At 40.3% G+C, this 20,260-nt stretch overlaps 1 protein-coding gene across 4 annotated transcripts in view; it reads left to right on the forward strand.

Moving 5' to 3' along the window:
* The window catches only part of mdm1 (Mdm1 nuclear protein), a 29,142-nt gene extending 9,937 nt beyond the window's left edge, over positions 1-19,205 (forward strand). For 2 of the 4 annotated variants that reach the window (XM_072551549.1, XM_072551553.1), the window contains 11 exons: positions 10,852-11,028; positions 11,612-11,715; positions 11,816-11,897; positions 12,264-12,302; positions 12,617-12,792; positions 13,394-13,678; positions 14,385-14,548; positions 15,550-15,683; positions 16,453-16,699; positions 17,353-17,421; positions 18,717-19,205. In XM_072551549.1, the coding sequence (XP_072407650.1) occupies positions 10,852-11,028; positions 11,612-11,715; positions 11,816-11,897; positions 12,264-12,302; positions 12,617-12,792; positions 13,394-13,678; positions 14,385-14,548; positions 15,550-15,683; positions 16,453-16,699; positions 17,353-17,421; positions 18,717-18,832 (1,593 nt within the window). In that variant the 3' untranslated portion in view covers positions 18,833-19,205. The remainder of the gene's footprint in view (positions 1-10,851; positions 11,029-11,611; positions 11,716-11,815; positions 11,898-12,263; positions 12,303-12,616; positions 12,793-13,393; positions 13,679-14,384; positions 14,549-15,549; positions 15,684-16,452; positions 16,700-17,352; positions 17,422-18,716) is intronic. The other 2 variants (XM_072551551.1, XM_072551552.1) reach the window with 2 other exon arrangements.
* The last annotated feature ends 1,055 nt before the right edge of the window (positions 19,206-20,260 follow it).

The following is a 20,260-nucleotide window of genomic DNA, read 5'->3' on the forward strand; positions in this document are numbered from 1 at the left end:
ACTTAGTGGTTGGAGGGTTCCTAGGCGGAAGATGAGGCGCTCTTCCTCCAGCCGTCGTGTTGCTATTGTCTGGCGATGGAGGAGTCCAAGGACCTGCATGTCCTTGGGTGGAGTGGGAGGGGGAGTTGAAGTGTTGAGCCAAAGGGTGGTTGGGTTGGCTGGTCTGGGTGTCCCAGAGGTGTTCTCTGAAACGTTCCGCAAGTAGGCGGTCTGTCTCCCCAATATAGAGGAGGCCACATCGGGTGCAGCAGATGCAGTAAATGATGTGTGTGGAGGTGCAGGTGAATTTGTGGCGGATATGGAAGGATCCCTTGGGGCCTTGGAGGGAAGTAAGGGGAGAGGTGTGGGCGCAAGTTTTGCATTTCTTGCAGTTGCAGGCGAAGGTGCCGGGAGTAGAGGTTGGATTGGTGGGAGGTGTGTGGACCTGACGAGGGAGTCACGGAGGGAGTGGTCTTTTTGGAACGCTGATAGGGGAGGGGAGGGGAGGGAAATATATCCCTGGTGGTGGGGTCTGTTTGGAGGTGGCGGAAATGACGACAGATGATACGATGGTGGGGTGGTAGGTGAGGACCAGTGGGGTTCTGTCCTGGTGGCAATTGGAGGGGCGGGGCTCAAGGGCGGAGGAGCGGGAAGTGGAGGAGATGCGGTGGAGAGCATCGTCGACCACGTCTAGGAGGAAATTGTGGTCTGAAGAAAGAGGCCATCTGGGTTATTCGATTTTGGAACTGGTCCTCCTGGGAATATGGGATGGCGTTTTTACAGGGGGCAGGGTGGGAGGAGGTGTAGTCTAGGTAGCGGTGGGAGTCGGTCGGTTTGTAGTAAATGTCCGTGTTGATTCGGTCGCCTGAGATAGAAATGGAGAGGTCAAGGAAGGGGAGGGAGGAGTCTGAGACAGTCCAGATAAATTTGAGGTCAGGATGGAAGGTGTTAGTAAAGTGGATGAACTGTTCAACCTCCTCGTGGGAGCACAAGGCAGCGCCGATACAGTCGTTGATGTAGCGGAGGAAAAGGTGGGGGGTGGTGCCAGTGTAGCTGTGGAAAATGGACTATTCCACATATCCAACGAAGAGGCAGGCATAGCTGGGGCTCATGCGGGTGCCCACGGCTACTCCTTTGGTTTGGAGGAAGTGTGAGGATTGGAAAGAGAAGTTGTTCAGTGTGAGGACCAGTTCAGTCAGTCGAAGGAGGGTGTCAGTGGAAGGGAAAGGAAGAAGCGGAGGGCTTTGAGTCCTTCGTGATGGTAGATGGAGATGTACAGGGACTGGGTGTCCATGGTGAAGATAAGGCGTTGGGGACCGGGGAAGTGAGGGCGTGGGTGATGTCCTGAATGTAGGTGGAGAGTTCTTGGACTAAGGGAGACAGGACCGGGTCGAGGTATGCAGAGATGAGTTCGGTGGGGCAGGAACAGGCTGAGACAATGGGTCGGCCGGGGCAGTCAGGTTTATGGTTTTTGGGCAGGAGGTCGAAACGGGTGGTGCGGGGTTGTGGGACTATGAGATTGGAGGCGGTGGATGGGAGATCTCCTGAGGAGATGAAGTTATGGATGGTCTGGGAGATGATGGGTTTGGTGGTGGGTGGTGGGAGGTGGGGTCATGGTCAAGGGGGCAGTAGGAGGAGGTGTCCGCGAGCTGGCATTTAGCTTCGGCAGTGTAAAGATTGGTGCGCCAAACTACCACCGCGCCTCCCTTGTCTGCCGGTTTGATAGTGAGGTTGGGGTTGGAATGGAGGGAGTGGAGGGCTGCACGTTCCGAGGGTGAGAGGTTGGAGTGGGTGAGAGAGGTGGAGAGGTTGAGGCACCCACACCTCCCCCACCCCCCTTACTTCCCTCCGAGGCCCGAAGGGATCCTTCCATATCTGCCACAAATTCACCTGCACCTCCACACACATCATCTATTGCATCCGCTGCACCCGATGTGGCCTCCTCTATATTGGGGAGACAGGCCGCCTACTTGCGGAACGTTTCAGAGAACACCGCTGGGACACCCAGACCAACCAACCTAACCACCCGTGGCTCAACACTTCAACTCCCCCTCCCACTCCACCAAGGACATGCAGGTCCTTGGACTCCTCCATCGCCAGACCATAGAAACACGACGGCTGGAGGAAGAGCGCCTCATCTTCTGCCTAGGAACCCTCCAACCACAAGGGATGAACGCAGACTTCTCCGGTTTCCTCATTTCCCCTCCCTCCCACCTTGTCTCAGTCCCAACCCTCGAACTCAGCACCACCTTCCTAACCTACAATCTTCTTCCTGATCTCTCCGCCCCCACTCTGGCCTATTACCCTCACCTTATCACCCTCCCCTTAACCTCCTTCCACCTATTGCATTTCCAACGCCCCTCCCACAAGTCCTTCCTCCCTCCCTTTTATCTTCGCCTGCTTGGCACACTTTCCTCATTCCTGAAGAAGGGCTCATGCCCGAAACGTCAATTCTCCTGCTCCTTGGATGCTGCCTGACCTGCTGCCCTTTTCCAGCAACACATTTTCAGCTCTGATCTCCAGCATCTGCAGTCCTCACTTTCTCCTGACTGTTTCAATCAGCAAGCATCAACAATAAAGATTAAGCCATCTGGCATTACACAATAGATGTTCTTCACCTCATTTAAACCACCGCCCTTGCTTTCAGCACCTCATTGTTTACTTCAAATTCTTATCTAGTCAAAGTCATGCTAGCTGAGCCTTTGTCAAGCAATCCTAAACTTAACTCTTTCCCTACCTGCTTATACACTTTCTCATTCCCTCCTTTATCATTCCATGATAACCACCGAGATGACACTACCTACTTCTTCATAAGAATCTTACTGCCGCTACTGAAACAAGTTATTGACACACAACATGCAATAATTCTAACAACTTAAAAATGTGTTGCTGGAAAAGCGCAGCAGGTCAGGCAGCAGCAAAGGAACAGGAGAATCGACGTTTCGGGCATAAGCCCTTCTTCAGGAATGAGGAGGGTGTGCCAAGCGGGCTGAGATAAAAGGTAGGGAGGAGGGACTTGGGGGAGGGGCGCTGGGAATACAATAGGTGGAAGGAGGTTAAGGTGAGGGTGATAGGCCGGAGAGGGGGTGGGGGCGGAGAGGTTGGGAAGAAGATTGCAGGTCAAGAAGGTGGTGCTGAGTCTGAGGGTTGGGACTGGGAAAAGGTGGGGGGAGGGGAAATGAGAAAGCTGGAGAAATCTGCATTTTCATTCCTTGTGGTCCTATCACCCTCACCTTAACCTCCTTCCATCTATTGTATTCCCAGCACCCCTCCCTATCTTTTATCTTTGCCTGCTTGGCACACCCTCCTCATTCCTGAAGAAGGGCTTATGCCCGAAACATCGATTCTCCTGTTCCTTTGCTGCTGCCTGACCTGCTGCGTTTTTCCAGCAACACATTTTTAAGCTCTGATCTCCAGCATCTGCAGTCCTCACTTTCTCCTAGGTGATTATAACAACAACAATTACTAGTCCATGCAGCAAATAGAATCTGCAGGATCCTCCCATATGGAAGAAACTTCACCAGTAGAATTCTTAAATCCACAGTCCTCAGTGACCACTCCACCCTCTCCAAGTCGAGTAGAAATGAGCTAGTTTTCCAAAATCTCCTTCAGTGAAGTCCAACCTGAAAACAAAATCCAGTCTGTCCTTCTGCATCATTCCATGGAGAAATCTGAATTATTGGATAAGGGCAGTTAAAAACTTAACAAAACTGACAAGATATTCATCCTTGCGGCGATGCTTCAGATGGGGGATACCATCGCATCTGAGCGTGAAGTGCGGCAGGTGCAGCTGCAGGCTAAAAGAAGGCAGCATTCTTTGCTGCTTTTGCTCACACTCTGCTGTCAAATGTAACAAAGCCAACTGGCTCTTTTGATGTTAGCTTGATCAATGAACCTTCATATCCCTTAAATGATCGAAAGAGAAGGTAAAGCTCACTTGGCTTAATATCCATAGGAAGGCCACTGACAAAAAGCGTACAGACCTCCTCACTGTTGTTAGCTTCTTCACTTTTTGTGCTCATGACTGGGGAACTCATAGAGTCACAGAGATGTACAGCATGGAAACAGACCCTTCGGTCCAACCTGTCCATGCTGACCAGATATCCCAACCCAATCTAGTCCCACTTGTCAGTACCCGGCCCATATCCCTCCAAACCCTTCCTATTCATACACCCATCCAAATGCCTCTTAAATGTTGCAATTGTACCAGCCTCCACCACATCTTCTAGCAGCCCATTCCATATACTTATCACTCTCTGCATGAAAACATTGCCCCTTAGGTCCCTTTTATATCTTTCCCCTCTCACCCTAAACCTATGCTTTCTGGTTCTGGACTCCCCGACCCCATGGAAAAGACTTTGTCTATTTATCCTATCCATGCCTCTTCATAATTTTGTAAACCTCTATAAGGTTACCTCTCAGCCTCCGACGCTCCACGGAAAACAGCCCCAGCGTGTTCAGCCTCTCCCTGTAGCTCAAATCCTCCAACCCTGGTCACATCCTTGTCAATCTTTTCTGAACCCTTTCAAGTTTCACATCTTTCCGATAGGAAGGAGACCAGAATTGTATGCAATATTCCAACCAATGTTCCTAACCAATATCCTGTACAGCCGCAACATGACCTCCCAACTCCTGTACTCAATATTCTGCCCAATAAAGGAAAGCATACCTCACGCCTTCTTCACTGTCCTATCTACCTGCAACTCCATTTTCAAGGAGCTATGAACCTGCACTCCAAGGTCTCTTTGTTCAGCAACATTCCCAAGGACCTTACCATTAAGTTTGATTGAATCTGTTGGATCAGGTTGTGGAGGGTTGGGTGGTGGTCCGAAGGCGCACTTTACCGGTGAATGGAGAAACTCCAGAGACAATGTTGGCTGCTGAAGTATCTTTGCATTTCCCCTCTCGTTCCTTCCTTGCCAAGGTGGTTATTAGTATGAAGATAGTCGCACATTTAACCACATTAAATTGTGCCTGCCTACTTCAACATTTTCAGTTGTCTTGAAGTCTGTTACTCTGTTCATTATTTATGACATCATCAAGTTTTGTACAGTCCATAAACTTCTAAATTGTACTACCTAAACAATTCAGTCACTTAATAAACAATAATCAATGGTCCTAAAATCAAACCCTCGGGGGTCCTCATTCAGGTTATTCAAAAATTATTTTCCTTTGACAAATTAATACTTGGCTAATGTGAAAGCTGTGAGGAAAAGTATTTCAAAAACCTGGATGAGCAAGAAAATAACAAAATGTCTCCTGTGCTTTAGCCATTGAAGAGGCAGTTTCAGTTCAGATTTAAATCTCAAATATTCATGGGAAACAAATGCAGAATATATTAAAATATGTTCTCCAAATGAAACTTCACAAATAAAATAGTCAGACTTACAATGGCAACTTTGGTAGGAATTAACATTCTTTGAATTTGCAGTATGAAGGGGGGCAATGAAGTCTTAAGACTAATTTACAGAACTTAAATAGCTCAGCCTTGAGTTCTAATATCCTCTAAAATCTTAACAAAACATCAAAATTAAAATCACTCTTTGTGAAAAGTCTGCATTAAAAAACAGCAAAAACATCTTAATACAATACTCTCATCTGGCTAAAGCATGACCACTGACACAATAGTTTTTTGAAACAGGCATTGTATGTTTTCAAACAAATCAGGGCTCAAGGTCCTTGATCAATTTGTTATAAGGTTACAAGTTTGATAATTTTTAAAAAGACATAATGTTGTATAATAATATAAAAACAAAATCTGCCCTATTATGTAGCCCACAAAACACATTGAATTGAGATCCTAATTCAAATAAGGCAAGACAGTTACTTAAAAGGATTTTCTGAACCAGTATTTTAACAAACCAAAATATTTAAATATCAAACAATTTCAGTATGGCATAATTTGTAGTGAAACTTCCTTTTCAATCCAAGTATTAGTACAACCATAATTTCAGCATATCTAATTTGTTTTTCTCACATCCTCTTGATGAAATTACACTTAAAAAAAAACATTTGCAGTGGACCACACGGCGCTGCAGTACAAGCCACTCCCGTTCCCCAGAAAAAAGACTCGCCAAGTCAAGTCCACAGCCCAGAAACTGAGACTCCCACAATAAAAACCCGGACAAAGCTTCTGTGGCAGTCAATGCACTTCAGTGTTGGGATCCGAGCAGACGAGTTCCACTTTTGTTTTCCCTTTTCCCATGTTTTCCTAAAGGTACTTCTAAGGGGAGGTGTGGGGAATAGAGGCAATAACTTTAAGAAGTATCAAATTTTGTTTCGAAGTTTTCCTTTGAAGTTCCTGATTGCTAAATTTTCTTTTTCAGAGCCTCAAACTTCACCATTAGAGGACTTTAACCCCCTTTTACCTCAGAGATTTTAATCCCTTTTTACCTTGGGGGCTCGAACCCCTTTCTCACTTTACTTCTCATGGGGACTGAAACCCCTTTTCTTACTCTATATGTCCAGGGACTCAAAACCTTATTAAGCCCAGGGGACCAGAATCCCTATTTGTCAGTGCGTTTACGAAACTGTGTCTCTTGACTGAACTAATTACCATTCGAGGAGTCCGTAGAATATAAAGCGATTGAACGAGGAGACAGTATCCAACACTAAGGAATATCGAGAGGGACTGAGGTTTACCTTGTGGGCCTGTCCATCTTGAGATACTGATGTTCTGGGCAATCGCTGGACACAATCCGATTGTAACTATTCGTTTGGACTCCTACCTGGCACACCAATCTTGTCATCATGTTTCTGTATCTGTTGAAGCAAACCATTAGACACAGTATGGCTCTACCTTCTTCACCTTTATTCCGAGCCCTGGAAAGAGAGAGAGATCGCCCATGTACACGAGGGCATGAGTTCTCTGTCTTCTCTCGAGCAGCAGATTTTTAAGGAATTATATTGTTACTTACAGGGAGCAACATCCAAATAAGACAACATCTACATTGATTGGGTGACCGTTACAATCAGTGAGCATCAACAGTAAAGAATAAGCCACCTGGTATGATACAATAGATGTTCTTCACCTTGTTAATCCACTCCCCTTGCCTCCAGCACCTGCATTGTTTACTTCAAGTTCATATCTAGTCAAAGTCATGCTAGCTGAGTTTTTGTCAAGCAACTCTAAACTGAACTCTTTCCCTACCTGCTCATACATTATATACTTTCTGAGATGGTGGGGATAAATGAGGCATTTTCAAGTTGACAGGCTGATGTCAGTGTAAGAAACGCAAGTTCTGTGTCCCAATTGCTCAAAACAAATATGTAACAACATTGATTAGAAAATACAAAGACCTATTATTAAAATATTGAAGGAAAATCTGGATTCTCTCCACATCCTCTGAGAGCAAGCACACTGTCCACACTGCTAACCTTGAAGTCTTTTTGAGTAGGGGGTCACTATGGTGGCAACAGTGAATCAGTTTTCCCCATGACTCTAATTTGATTTTGTCCCCTGTCTTGTTTTGTCCGCTCTTCTTACTTTGTTATTGCGACACTGCCCCTGGTGGGCAGAGAATGTAATTTGTTATTGGATTATTTAATTAGTGGGGTGATTTGTGGTGGGTGCTGAAAACAAAATAGAAGCTGGTTAATCTGTGTGCTTGGGGTGGGGGGGGGGTAACTGGGATGCATTATTTTCCCTTCCCATGATATTTTGATTTAGTCCCCCTCAGTTTCTACCTTTTGGTGGTGGGTTTTTGTCTAAGGTCACAGTATCCCAGGGGGCAGGTTTTTTAATTTGTTAATTTATTTCTTTTAAAATAAAAGTTTGTTTCTTCTCCAGAAAGAAAAGGTGGAAAGTGATGTTTTTGCTGAACTATGGATTTAATAAAACATCTGTAAATCCTGTAAATCTCTGAAAGTTTTTTGCTGCCTAATTCAACGTATGGATATTGAACATCTTTTGAACAGTGGAGTTTGGCAGGGGCTTCAGCTATTCATAAATTGTGTTAATAACTTAGGTGAAGAGGTAGTCAAACAAATCTACACTTGTTGAATCGAAGCTAGCAGGGAGTGCAAGCATTGAGGGGTATACATTGCCTGTAAAGAAAGATACATATATGGATGAGTCAGTAACAATGTCTGAACTGAGTCTGGTATGGGTAATTGTGAGGTTATTGATTTTTGTAAGAATAGAAAACATTTTTTGAACGAATGGAACTTTAAATGTTGGTTTTCAGAGGTATACTTGTACAACAAGCACTGAAAGTTAGCATGTTGGTACAGCAAGCAATGAAGGAGTAAAATGCATATTGGCTTTTATTACAAAAGAAACAGAAAGAACTGCAGATGCTGTAAATCAGAGACAAAAATAGAAATTGCTAGCAAAGCTCAGCAGGTCTGGCAGCATTTGTGGAGAGAAATCAGAGTTAACGTTGTGAAGAAGGGTCACTTGACCCAAAACGTTGACTCTGATTTCTCTCCACAAATGCTGCCAGACCTGCTGAGCTTTTCCAGCAATTTCTATTTTTGCTTTTTATTACAAAAGGATTGGATTACAAGAATAAAGAAGGCTTGCTACAATTGTACAGGGTTTTGGTGAGACCACAACTCAAGACTGCCCAAATTGGAGAAAAAGTGCTATGTCCAGATGGAAATCAATACAAACACTGGAAGATGCATACAAAAATCTGAGCATCACACTCCTACGTCTTCGAGCAACATCTGACGCAAGAGATGCATATCCAGCATTGGACTATTTAGTCATCATAGGACCCACAACAAAGGAGCAGAAGAAAATCATCCACTATCCATGTGAATGCCTAGGAGGAGAACTTGCATAAGAGGCAGTACTGCAAAGATTGACTAGACTGATTTCTGGGAATGTGATGAATCTGCGGAATTCAGTTCCACAGAAGGCTGTGGAGGCCATGTCATTGGGTGTACTTTAGACACAGATAGATAGGTTCTTGATTAATAAGGGGTTCAAAGGTTACAGGGAAAAGGCTGGAGAATGGGATTGACAGGCATATCAGCCATGATCAAATGGGGGAGCTGATTCAGTGGGCTGAATGGGTTAAATTCTGTTCCTACCTCGTATGGCCTTCTGGGATGAGTTGGTTGTCCTGTGCTGAATTATGGGTCTATATTCCCTGACAGTTAGAATAATGAGAAGTGATCTCATTGAAACAATCAAAATTATTAAGGGCTTAATGTTGTAAGTATTAAGACAAATTTTCCTGATGCTGAGAAATCTAGCACAAGGGAGCATGGTTTGATGACAAGCATGTGATCATTTAGGATCGGGGTGGAGAAATTCTTCACTCAGAGGTTTGCAAATCTCTGGGATTTACTACCCCAAAGTGTTGTGGATGTGCCATCATTGAATATATTTAGGGCTGGTTGAGAATTTGGAACTAAGGGTTGTGAGGAGTGGGTGGGAAAATGGAGTTGAGGCCCAAGATCAACCATGAACATAGCAGTGATGGAAAAGACTCGATGGGTTGTATGTCCACTTCTCGCTCCTGTGTTCTTTTATGTGTTTCATCATTTTTATGTACGTTTATCTTTGCTTATTTGATTTAAGAAAATAGGAATTCTTAATAAGGCTGGCTGTGAAGTTAGGTCCCTCTGTTCTACAATGCTACCCAAGGCCTACCATTAATTATATAATAAGAAATCATCCCCAGATACATAGGAGTGCAATTAGTTTTAAAAAACTGAGCCAGCTGAAGGGCTGGGAATGGCAAATGCTTGGTCAAAGAGTTAGATTTTAAGCATATGTTAGAGGAGGGCTTTAAATGTGAACCAGGTGCTAAGGATTGACCTTTGGGAGCTGAATACCTGGATGGCTTCATCATTTTCTAAATTGTTCATGGCAATATCATGATTCCAGCATGTGCCAACGTGTGTCCCAAAATCTCAGTGCCGTTCTGTGCATGCGGCAGTGTTCTTGCCGTGCTATGCATGCGTGTGTGTCTGCACATGTGCGCTGTCGACACCGGGCTTCGTGTCGTTTTGCATATGCGCCGAAGTCTGTGTGCTGTTCTGTGCATGCGCTAATGTCAGCTGCCAACAGAGCAACTTTCTGTGAGCGGTACTGCACAGAGAGCAACTTTCTTACATTTTTTAAATGTGTTGTGTTAAATTTGCTTTTGTTTTGTTATGTTAATAAATGTGATTTCAACCTTCATTCAGGCTGTGCTATTCTTTGCATTAGACTTTTGGGTGATTTTTGATCAATCGATCAATTGTGATTTTTGTTTTTGCTGGTCTGCGTCTTAACTCACTTTTTCCATAGGCCCCATTATTTCTATTAAGTGATTTTCTTTTAAGCGAGGTTCCGCTGGAACGCAATATTATTTTCAAATTGTAATTCCAGCAAATATATCTGTGTAAACAAAAGACATTGGGTTTATTAACCTGCTTTTTTTTTGTATTCATTTATAGAATGAGAGGCTGGGCCAATATTAATTGCCCGGAGGGTAGATAAGAGTCAACTGCATTGCATGTAGGCCCACCTGGATAAGGATGCCAGATTTCCTTTCCTAAAGGATATTAGTGATCTAGATGGTTTTTACAACAATTGAGTGGTCACATGGTCACCACTGCACCTTATTCCAGAATTTCACCATCTGCCTTGGTGAGAATTGAACCCATGTGCTTAGAGCTTCTGCCTGGGGTTCAGGATTACTAGTCCAATTACATTACCACTATGCCACCATCTTTCCTTAATTCATATTAAATGATCAAAACTAATACTTTGGTAATGTTTCTGTCTCTAGCTCCTTGTTCAAGTTAATATGGTCAATATCATACCACAAAGAATGTTCATATTTTAACAAGGAGGGATTGCAGTAGGAAGTTTCCTTAAAGGGTATCATCTTTATTATTCATAACATTAAGAAATATTGTCCCTTTCTCTAGATTTTTCACTCCAGAAATAAGCATGTGCATCCATTTAAATTCAGTAAGATGCTCAGTGAAACTGAATATTCAAGTCAGTTTAAAGGTATGCAGCCACCTAAAGGATTGCGTTTCCGTAAAGACTTTGAAGGAAAAGAAGCTTTAGCATTTGAGCAAGAAAATCTGTCTCCAATAAAGGTAATTGGATGTTGTTTGCTCAGTTTTTCTGTCTATGGTCAAGGAAAAATGGTAGTTCAGTTGTGACCTGCTGAACATGTATCAAAATGTCTCACTCTCTTGTTGATGCTTTTTGGCAACCGTCTTTAGCAGGAAAGGTTGACAAAGAATCGGCTTTCAGATTTCTGTAGATGGTTATTAGATGATTCTGCAAGGATATCAATTCTCTCAATAGGTCGTGAGTTCACATTATCACAAGTTATTACACTCCCTGCTCTAGCATGTTGTTCATCAGTGCACAGTTCAGGCCAGATTAAATAGTCACCTGAGTGTCTAATCTTTGTACCTGTTTTCAAAATGATGTCAGAAATATATCAAATATAATTGAAAACTACCTTAAATATTGTTTCTTTCTATTCTTATTTTTATTCTTCAAGATTCAATTTTGTAATCATTTTATACAATAATGAAAGCAGTCTAATTTTGTTTTGGAGAGAAGTTGTGAAAAATGCATGTTACATTCATTGTTGCATGCTGGGGGGGGGGGGGGATCTTTGAGTTTTAACTTATTCAATATAATAAGCTGAAGACTGTTCATCCTAAGTCAACAGAATCCACCTCAAAAGACCAGGGACAGGAGACTAAGGAACAACAACCTCTAAAGCAACAGAATCCACATAAACCCATCTGCTCACGCAAAGGACTTAGGTACAATCTTTGTATGCTTAAAATGTGCAATTTAATTATGAGGTATGATTTGCCACATTCACATTTGCAAAAGTTACAATTTGCATCTTCTTTTTTCCAGAAAAATTAAGTCTGAATACAAGACTAAGTTTAAGCCTCCTTGTCAATATGACTACAGTAGAGGAGCATATCGATCTGAAGGGGTAGGTGAATAATGGATCACAGTACTAATGCCAATACTTGCTTTTAACACTCCTGAAGTTTATTGGGACCCCTTTAAACAGGATAGTTAATTTGAAAGTAGCCTAACTGAATCCAATACCTCAGTGATAACTGTGGTATTTGAAATGATCTTATTTTGAAGATTTGTAAATTCATCCAGTTATATTTTTAAAACTGGTCTTTATAGGACACTCCAGGGGGCGCTTTTGTACCATGCTACAATTCCTCAGCCAATGCTTGCAGCAAGTTATTGATGTTTCACTAATTTCGATTTAGAATACATTTAATGCTATTAGATTTTCAAAAGCAAACTATTTACAAATTATTTCTACCTTCTTTTTCTGTAGGGTACTGAAAATAACCTAAATTCTTATTGGTATGCTGAGGTTAGTTTTTAGATTGTACTTTCCATGCATGTTCTGGTTTTTATAAATGCATATTTAGCAAAGTGAACTTTTTCTTTAAGTAGTTATGATTAACAACTACCTTACTATGCTAGTGTTGTTCTTTACCATTGTTTGCAGTTTTGATGATGCAAGATCAGCAACTGTTTTATATATTTAGAGCAGAAAGATCTCTTATCTTTAAGTAGCTTTTAAAATTACACAATGTCGACCATAACAGGAATTGAACTATTTTATGGAAAGACTGATCAAAGCTGCTGTAGATTTATTTTTATCCTTCTGCTCTGCTGTCACAGGTAAAAGAACTTCGAGAAAAAGCAGAAGCATATAAAAGGAGAGCACTGGGCACTCACTTCTCCAGAGATCATCTCACCCAAATTTTATCAGAACAAAATAGGTTATGGGAGGTGTCCTCCTCTTCTGATACTGAAGAAACAGTCAGTGACAATGTCGAAACTCTGGACCTTGCAAGGTATAGATTAATAACAAATAAACCTGCATAAACTAATTGAACCAAAAGAACTGTGGATGCTGGAAATCACACAAAAACAGAAACTGCTGGAAAAGCTCAGCAGAACCTTCTGAGGAAGGGTCACTCCACCAAAAACGTTAGCTCTGATTTCTCTCAATGGATGTGCCAGACCTGCTGAGCCTTTCCAGCAGTTTCTGTATTTGATTGTATGTATAAAATAATTACAAGTATGAATCAGTAGATTAGTACATATTTCGGAACTTATTTTTAACATATGCTGTCGCAGCAGCAATTAGTCTTAAACCCCTTGGCAGCAGTCATGTTTTCTCATACAATAGCAAGTGTGGATTAAAATGTATCCATCATATTTAGAGCTCCACAATGCTTTCTTCTGCAGCACTAAGAGTTTACCAATGTAATTTTGAATAATTTTCAAAAATGTCTAATATTAAATGCTCCTATTTATACACAGTTAGTGGTTTTGTTGAATCTAGTACATTTCATGAATCACATGTAAGTATTGCTGTAAGTCTTTCCAGTTAAATGATGTGCACATATCTCAATATTGCTGGCTTAGAGGATATTTGTTTAATATTTTTAGAACAACAGAAATACCAAATACTTGCGGCACAACAAAACAAGAACTGCAGTCTGATTCTGTAGCACAAGCATCACCAGAGAAAGCCAGAGCAAAATATAATGGTATAGGAGACAATAGTATGTCAGATGTTCCTACCCTTCCAGTCAGCAGGAAATTGGCGTGGAATGATGAGGAAGAGAAGCCAAGTGCACCAGAACTACCAGGAGGCAACCAAAGCCAAAATGATGAAACTGAGAAGGAAGTTGAAATTGAGAGAAATGCAGAAGTGGAAACAGTTACAGAAAGGTATTGATGTATTAACTGGAGAAGGGGTTATTTGGGAATGTGTATTAAAATGAGTCCCAAAACTTTGGAATGAAATTTTGTCACAGCCTTTTATATAGTTAATACTCATTTTGACTCCTTTCAAATGTATAGGTAATGAGCAGTCCTTAAATTTTGTCTTTATTTCCCCGTGTTAGAACTATTTATAATAATTGTTAACTGCTCTTGGATAGGCACATGGAAGGTAGTACAATGAAGGGTATGTTGGTTAGTTTAATCTTTAGAATAGGATAAAAGATTGGGACAATATTGAGGGCTGAAGGGCCTGTACTGTGCTGTATTGTTGTACGTTCTATCTTCTCCGTACTGTGTTGCAACTATACTGCTGGTCTAGTGTAGACCTGTAATTTTCAATGTTTTCTGCTTGTACTTGAGGGGTGAATTAAAAAGTTATCTGTGGGATTTTGGCTAAATCTCAAAGTGTGAATAGTCCCCATTTAACTTTAAATTTAAACTTTTACAGAAATAAAACTTAGCTGGCACAAGCGGTGCTTTAAATGAATTGTCTGCTCAATAGAAACTTTATTTCGTAGCTGCTTTCTGCACCATTTTAGAAAGCTGAATATTTGTACAGTTTTATTTTCTTCTGCACAAGATCCTTTTTTCTTCAACCAAATGAACTAATTGTTGTAAGAATGGAATAATATTAATTTAATTAAATTTCTAGTGATCCTGTCCCTGTAAAAGTACGAGGTGATGCAACGGTAAATTCAGAATCAAATGGACATTCCGAGCTTGATTCTGATGCAGGTGGGCGGCTACCTACACCAAAACTTAAGTCAACAGGTGGAACGCTGAGAACACATCATGATCTGACCACACCTGCTGTTGGTATGGGCATTTCTTAATTTGGTACAAATAGCATTTGTCTATAATAATTGTAGAGATTCAGCTTTTTTTTGTTCCCCTTAAGTGCGATTTCAAAAGTTGTGGAAATTAATAATTGTAATAAGAGTTTTGACATGTACTTTTTACTAGATTAGAAGGCAACTTTGTGTACTATTTTGGATATAAAATATGGTCTAGCTTTCCCTGTTGCACCTTTTTTCTCCTGTTTACCCCAAATTGCTCCCCTCTTTGTTTATTCCAGCTGCACCATGTACGTGTTTCTTGCTGCTCAGCATTATGGTATGGAAAGTAAACATAATCATGCTGACTGGCATTAACTAATCATGGCTCAGTTTAATGAATAAATTTAATTTTATTAGTGGGATTCTTAATTCCCACCATCTAGAGAATAAGTAGAAATTAAATCAAGATGTGGGAAGTGGTCAGAATAATCAGAAATGTAGACCAGAAGGAGAGAAGGGCTGAGCGCTTCAAGAATAACTAATTTTGCAAAGAAAAATTAATGTAATTATGAGTTATTAAAACCTGAACTCAAATGAAAATTTCCATACATTCTGTAAATCATCAAGGTAACCAAAAAGGTTTAATTTTTTAATGACTATGGGTTATATCAGTTATTCACAGTATTCACAGTATGCAGAAAGCCAGCAATGTAGTAAAATGGAGATACCGAAAATAAGGATGTTTAAAATTGCAGCAAATTAACTGTTGCAGAACAATAACCAATTTTACATAGGTCTGGAAAAAATGATCAGTAAATACAGCTTATGTAGACTTCAAAAGGATTTTTTTAAACAAAATGTATACTTCAAGGTAATTGTAATTTAGAAAGTTTTGTGTGTGCTTCCACTGCTGAAATTGTATGTGGTATGTATAAGTGGAAGGACAAGGGTGGTATACAAAGGCCTGAATCTCCTCTACAAATCCATTTAGACTAACCACCTAATAATTGTTACATCCTAATTTTAATTTTTCTCCACCAGGGGGTGCTGTTTTAGTTTCTCCTTGTAAAGTCAGATTGCCACCATCCCATTGCAGAAGGAGAGAGCCTCCATTGGGAAAATCATATTCGCCCTATAAATATTTATCAGAATCACCAAGCAAAATACTGAAAAAGGTACAGAACTTTTATGAGAGATATCTTGGCTCCCGTTAGCAAAGGTATTTCTTGACCAACTTGCGTTGTGCAAAACAGCAGGCCTGAAATTCAATCTATGTATGACCAATCAGCTGGACTTGGGTGGTGTGCTAGTGAGTGAGAGTGAATTGATTTACATGCACTTGGATTAGGGAGAATAGTTTTATTTAGAAAGTGGCACACTAGATTCGTGTAAATAAGTATGTTTTAACAAATAAATTTAAACACAAGCATCTTGGGATGCATTGGAGAGAAAAGAAACTAGCATCCTCAAGTTTGGGGTTTATAACTTGAGCGCCTATTTCCTTGCAAATTGAGATAACCAGTATCTTTTCAGTTATTTGACTCCAGACTACCTCATAGCCAAGTTCAGTTTTTTTAAACATTTCTAAACTTTCCAACAAGGGTTCTAGAGTCTTTATAGAAATAAAGAAGGCTAATCAGTTTGTCGAGTCCATGTTGAGTCTCACTAGAGCAATATCGTAGAATTATTAAACTGTAATCAGAGTTGGAATCCTAGATGATTTCCCTCCTGCTAGCCATTGAGTTATTATGGTGCCCCCACTACTGCCTGGGCTGAATTCAAATAACTTTGTGCAGCCCTATACTGGAACCTGAAACTTTGTCTTACGTGGCTTCATTTACCCACTAAATCACTAGATGAAGCTGATTTACCAGATAGTTTTGTAATCTTTGCAGCATTGTACTTAAATTATTTGAGTAATGCATGTAATTCTGTACTTTTTAGACTGAATCACTCCAGCAGTCCCCTACTGCAGGAGTTAAGACTTCTGATCCCATTCCTATGAGGGAAGAATACAGATCTGCAAATCTCAACAGCCCATCTCATGCAAAGTCTGAACCTTCTATTTTAACATCGTTGAAATTTCATCCCACTGTTAATGCAAAATCTGCATCAGTCACTGTTTTACCATCTCAGAACTGCCCTCATCGGATACAAGGAACTCTTAGACATCCGGAGTTCCAACATAATGGTAATCAACATATTAATCAGTGTTTAGGAGAACACAGACAGACTGGTGAACTGGGCAGACATGTGACAAATGACATTTAATACAAAATGGCATAATTTTAAACCACATGCAGGAACAGAGGTGCCTTGGGGTACATGTATAGAAATCTTTAAAAGGCAGCAGGACAAACTGATTAAAAATACATAATTTTATTGAAACAAGATACAACATAGATACAAAATTAGAAAAGTGAAATGATAGTTTTCTAGAGATATTTAAACCTTTCTAAATTACTATGGCCTTTTCCTTCAGCTAGTTGGAATTTTCAGTTCCTTGGTTCAATGTAGGTAGCTATCTAATCATTCTTAACTTGTCAAATTCACACAGTGCCTGGTTCTCTTATAAAATAAATGCTCTCCTCTTTAGTGAATTTTGATGGTAAATGCGATATGCGGGTTGCAGCTCCTGATACAGTAGTGAATTGAGTACAATTGTGCTGTATGGTTTTTCCATATTAGAAATTTGTTTGGAATTGTAGTGTTTTAGCATTAAAATGTTTCAAGAAAGTGTAAAGAAGGATTATGGGGGTTTAACAAGCTTCTTACAACTGTATCTAGTAATTCTGTAGCACAACTAAGAATCAATAATAACTTATTTTACAACTTCCCATAAAGGCAATACCGGAGGACTAAGGGCAAGCCTGCTGAGGATACCACCAACAGACCCAGTTGCTGCTGATAATGGTAACTTGAAGATCTTAAAGTTGAAACATATTCAAATAAACTGGGGAGGAAATGATTAATTACAGAAGTCAAGGTGCAGGAAAGATGAAACATAAAGCTGAGTTAACTTGATAAAGAGCAGCTTGAAAAACAAATAGCGTTATACGTTTTGGTACACCCAACAAATATCTTTGCATTGTAAGGAATGATAGCTGTAAGTTTAACAGTAGATAAATGCCTAATGTATAGTTTCATCTGCTCATTTAGCCATTTATTGTTTAACAAATCTGATTGTCTTTAAACTGAATTCATGATCTAGTGATGTGTTTATTCTTCTGCTGTCAACTGTTAAAGCAGTTCAATTGATGTTACTATCACATTTAAGGAAGCTGAAATACAGTGAAGATGTTTTCTGTTTAACCGACTGATGTCTATAAGAAAGCAGAAATGCATTCACTGCTGTAGATAGTGAGCACTGTCTTGCGAATGCGATCTAAATACATTTTGTCAATTTCTGCAATTCCAAAGTAAAAGCTCAAAATATTGATGTTTGTTCACTGTCATATTTAAACCACGTCTTTCTTCATATGTGTTTTTGGTATTAGCTTTTGTTCAGATTGTATTTTGATAAGTCCAGAGGAATGACTCTAGCCTAAACCAATGCCACCTCAGAAAAAAGGTGGAGGAATAAGTTTGAGAGAGATTAGATTTCTTGTAGACTAATAGATGTTTCAATTTGGGAAGATGGAAAGGAGCAGAGACTGAAGTTCCTTAAAATGTACAGTAAAAATGAGCCATTCAGCCCAAATGTTCTATCCTGTTTTTATATACCACATTAACCTGCTCCCATCCTTCTCCATGTACTCTGTTAGCCTATTACATTCTGGATGTTTTTATCACAGGTTATGATTCTAACCCACGTTCAAATAATTAAAATTAGTGTAGCCTGGTAACACAGAGTTAAAAGTAAAGTACTGCAAATGCTGAAGAGTTCAAACAAAACAAAGTGCTGGAAAAATCCAGCAAGTCTGACAGCCTTGTGAAGAGGGAAACTGTTAACATTTCTGAATGTTAATGTTCTAAACAGAATTGAAGAAGTAATTAGATTCAATGATTACTTTGTGTCTCCCTTAACAGGTGCTGCCAAACCTGCTGAGTTTCTCTGACACTGAAATACAGCACTTTGGCCCAGGCTGAGTGCCAAGTAGAATCCAGACTCTCCTATTTTGTGCAAATATGTGATATGAATTGTTGTTACAAAACTTTTACAATAATTTAATAACTATGATTCAACCCCATCTTATTCTCTCTTTCAGAAGATGATCGAATGTCACAGATTTCTGCACGATCAGCAGCATCCAGCTCACTTGCCTCTCAAGTCCTTGAGCGTGCTCAGAAAAGAAGAGAGAATTTCTGGGGCAAAATTTCATGAACTAAACTTTTTTAAATTGTTTTTTTCGTGGAAGGACCTGTTAGGGTTTTTTAAGGCTTTAACATTTTTGAAATAAAACATGAGCAATCAATCCACTTCAACTTTGAATATGAATATCTCTTTGGTATAAAATAAATGTTGACTTTTCCCAATGTTTTTGTTATTTTAAAATATATTTGTTTTTATATTGGCCCATGCTTTTGAGCTGTGATCTAAGAGTCAAGTTGATTACCAGTATTTTGCTTTACGTTTCGTTGATATTTAAAATAAGCTAATTTCTATGGAGAATATTAAATTACTGTTTGTAAATCTTGTCTGCAGCAATTTCAATGAATTCTTTTAAAAAAAATAAAATCATAAATGGGATGTGGAAGCTTCTAGTGAAGCCAGCATTTATTACTCATTTCCAATTATTCTTTGGATGATGTTGGTGAAGCACCTTCTTGAATTACTGAAATCCATATTGTGAAAGTAACTATAGTTTTAAGGAAAGAATTGAGAATTTTGATCCAGTTAAAATGAAGCAATTACAATATATGTCAGTTGTGTTGGTGTGTGACTTGGATGGGACTTTGTAGGTAATGTTTTTTTCCATACTTTTGGTGCTGTTGTCTTTGTAATGTTTTTGAGCCTTGGTGAATTGTTGCAATGCATCTTATACCCATGGTGCACTGTGATGGAAGAATGATTGTTTAAAGTGATAGGCTTCTTTGTCCAGAGTGGGACTTTGTGTTGCTGGAACAGCACCCTTCCAGGCAAATGAAGTGCTTTCCATTCTAGTTCTGGCATGTCTTTCTACCATCTGCAAAAGATTTTGACAAATCAGAAGGTGCATCAACATAGAAAACCAACCCCAGACTTGCTCTTGTAGCCATGTTACTTATGCAGTTAGTTAAGGTTCAGGTGAATGGTTGACCTCCTAAGATGTTGATAGTTGAGAATTTAATGATGACCATGCCACAGGATGCCAAAGAGAGGTGGTTAGACACTCTTTCCTTGGGGGTTGGTTATTGCATGGCAGCTATTGAACTTGCATATTATCAACGCAAAGCAGAATATCGCTATTTGTGGTCCTTAGCCTGAACAGTTTCTGGCAGTTGTAATCATTTTCCTTTGTGATAGATATAACTGCAGCTGGTGGAATATTCTGCTTTATACCTATTTACTTCACTTTTACTTCAGTTCTTTGATGGCACATTCACCCAAACACACTTTTTATGTCAAGTATAGTCACGCATCACGGTGGCTCAGTGGTTAGCACTACAGTCTCACAGCACCAGGGTCCCAGGTTCGATTCCAGCCTTGGGCAACTGCACTGTGTGGAGTTTGCACATTCTCCCCGTGTCTGTGTGGCTTTCCTCCCACAATCCAAAGATGTGCAGGTTTGGTGAGTTGGCCATGCTAAATTGCCCATAGTGCTAGGTGCAT

This window comes from Chiloscyllium punctatum, chromosome 32 (genome assembly GCF_047496795.1).
Source record: "Chiloscyllium punctatum isolate Juve2018m chromosome 32, sChiPun1.3, whole genome shotgun sequence".
In the NCBI taxonomy this organism is placed as follows: Eukaryota; Metazoa; Chordata; class Chondrichthyes; order Orectolobiformes; family Hemiscylliidae; genus Chiloscyllium; species Chiloscyllium punctatum.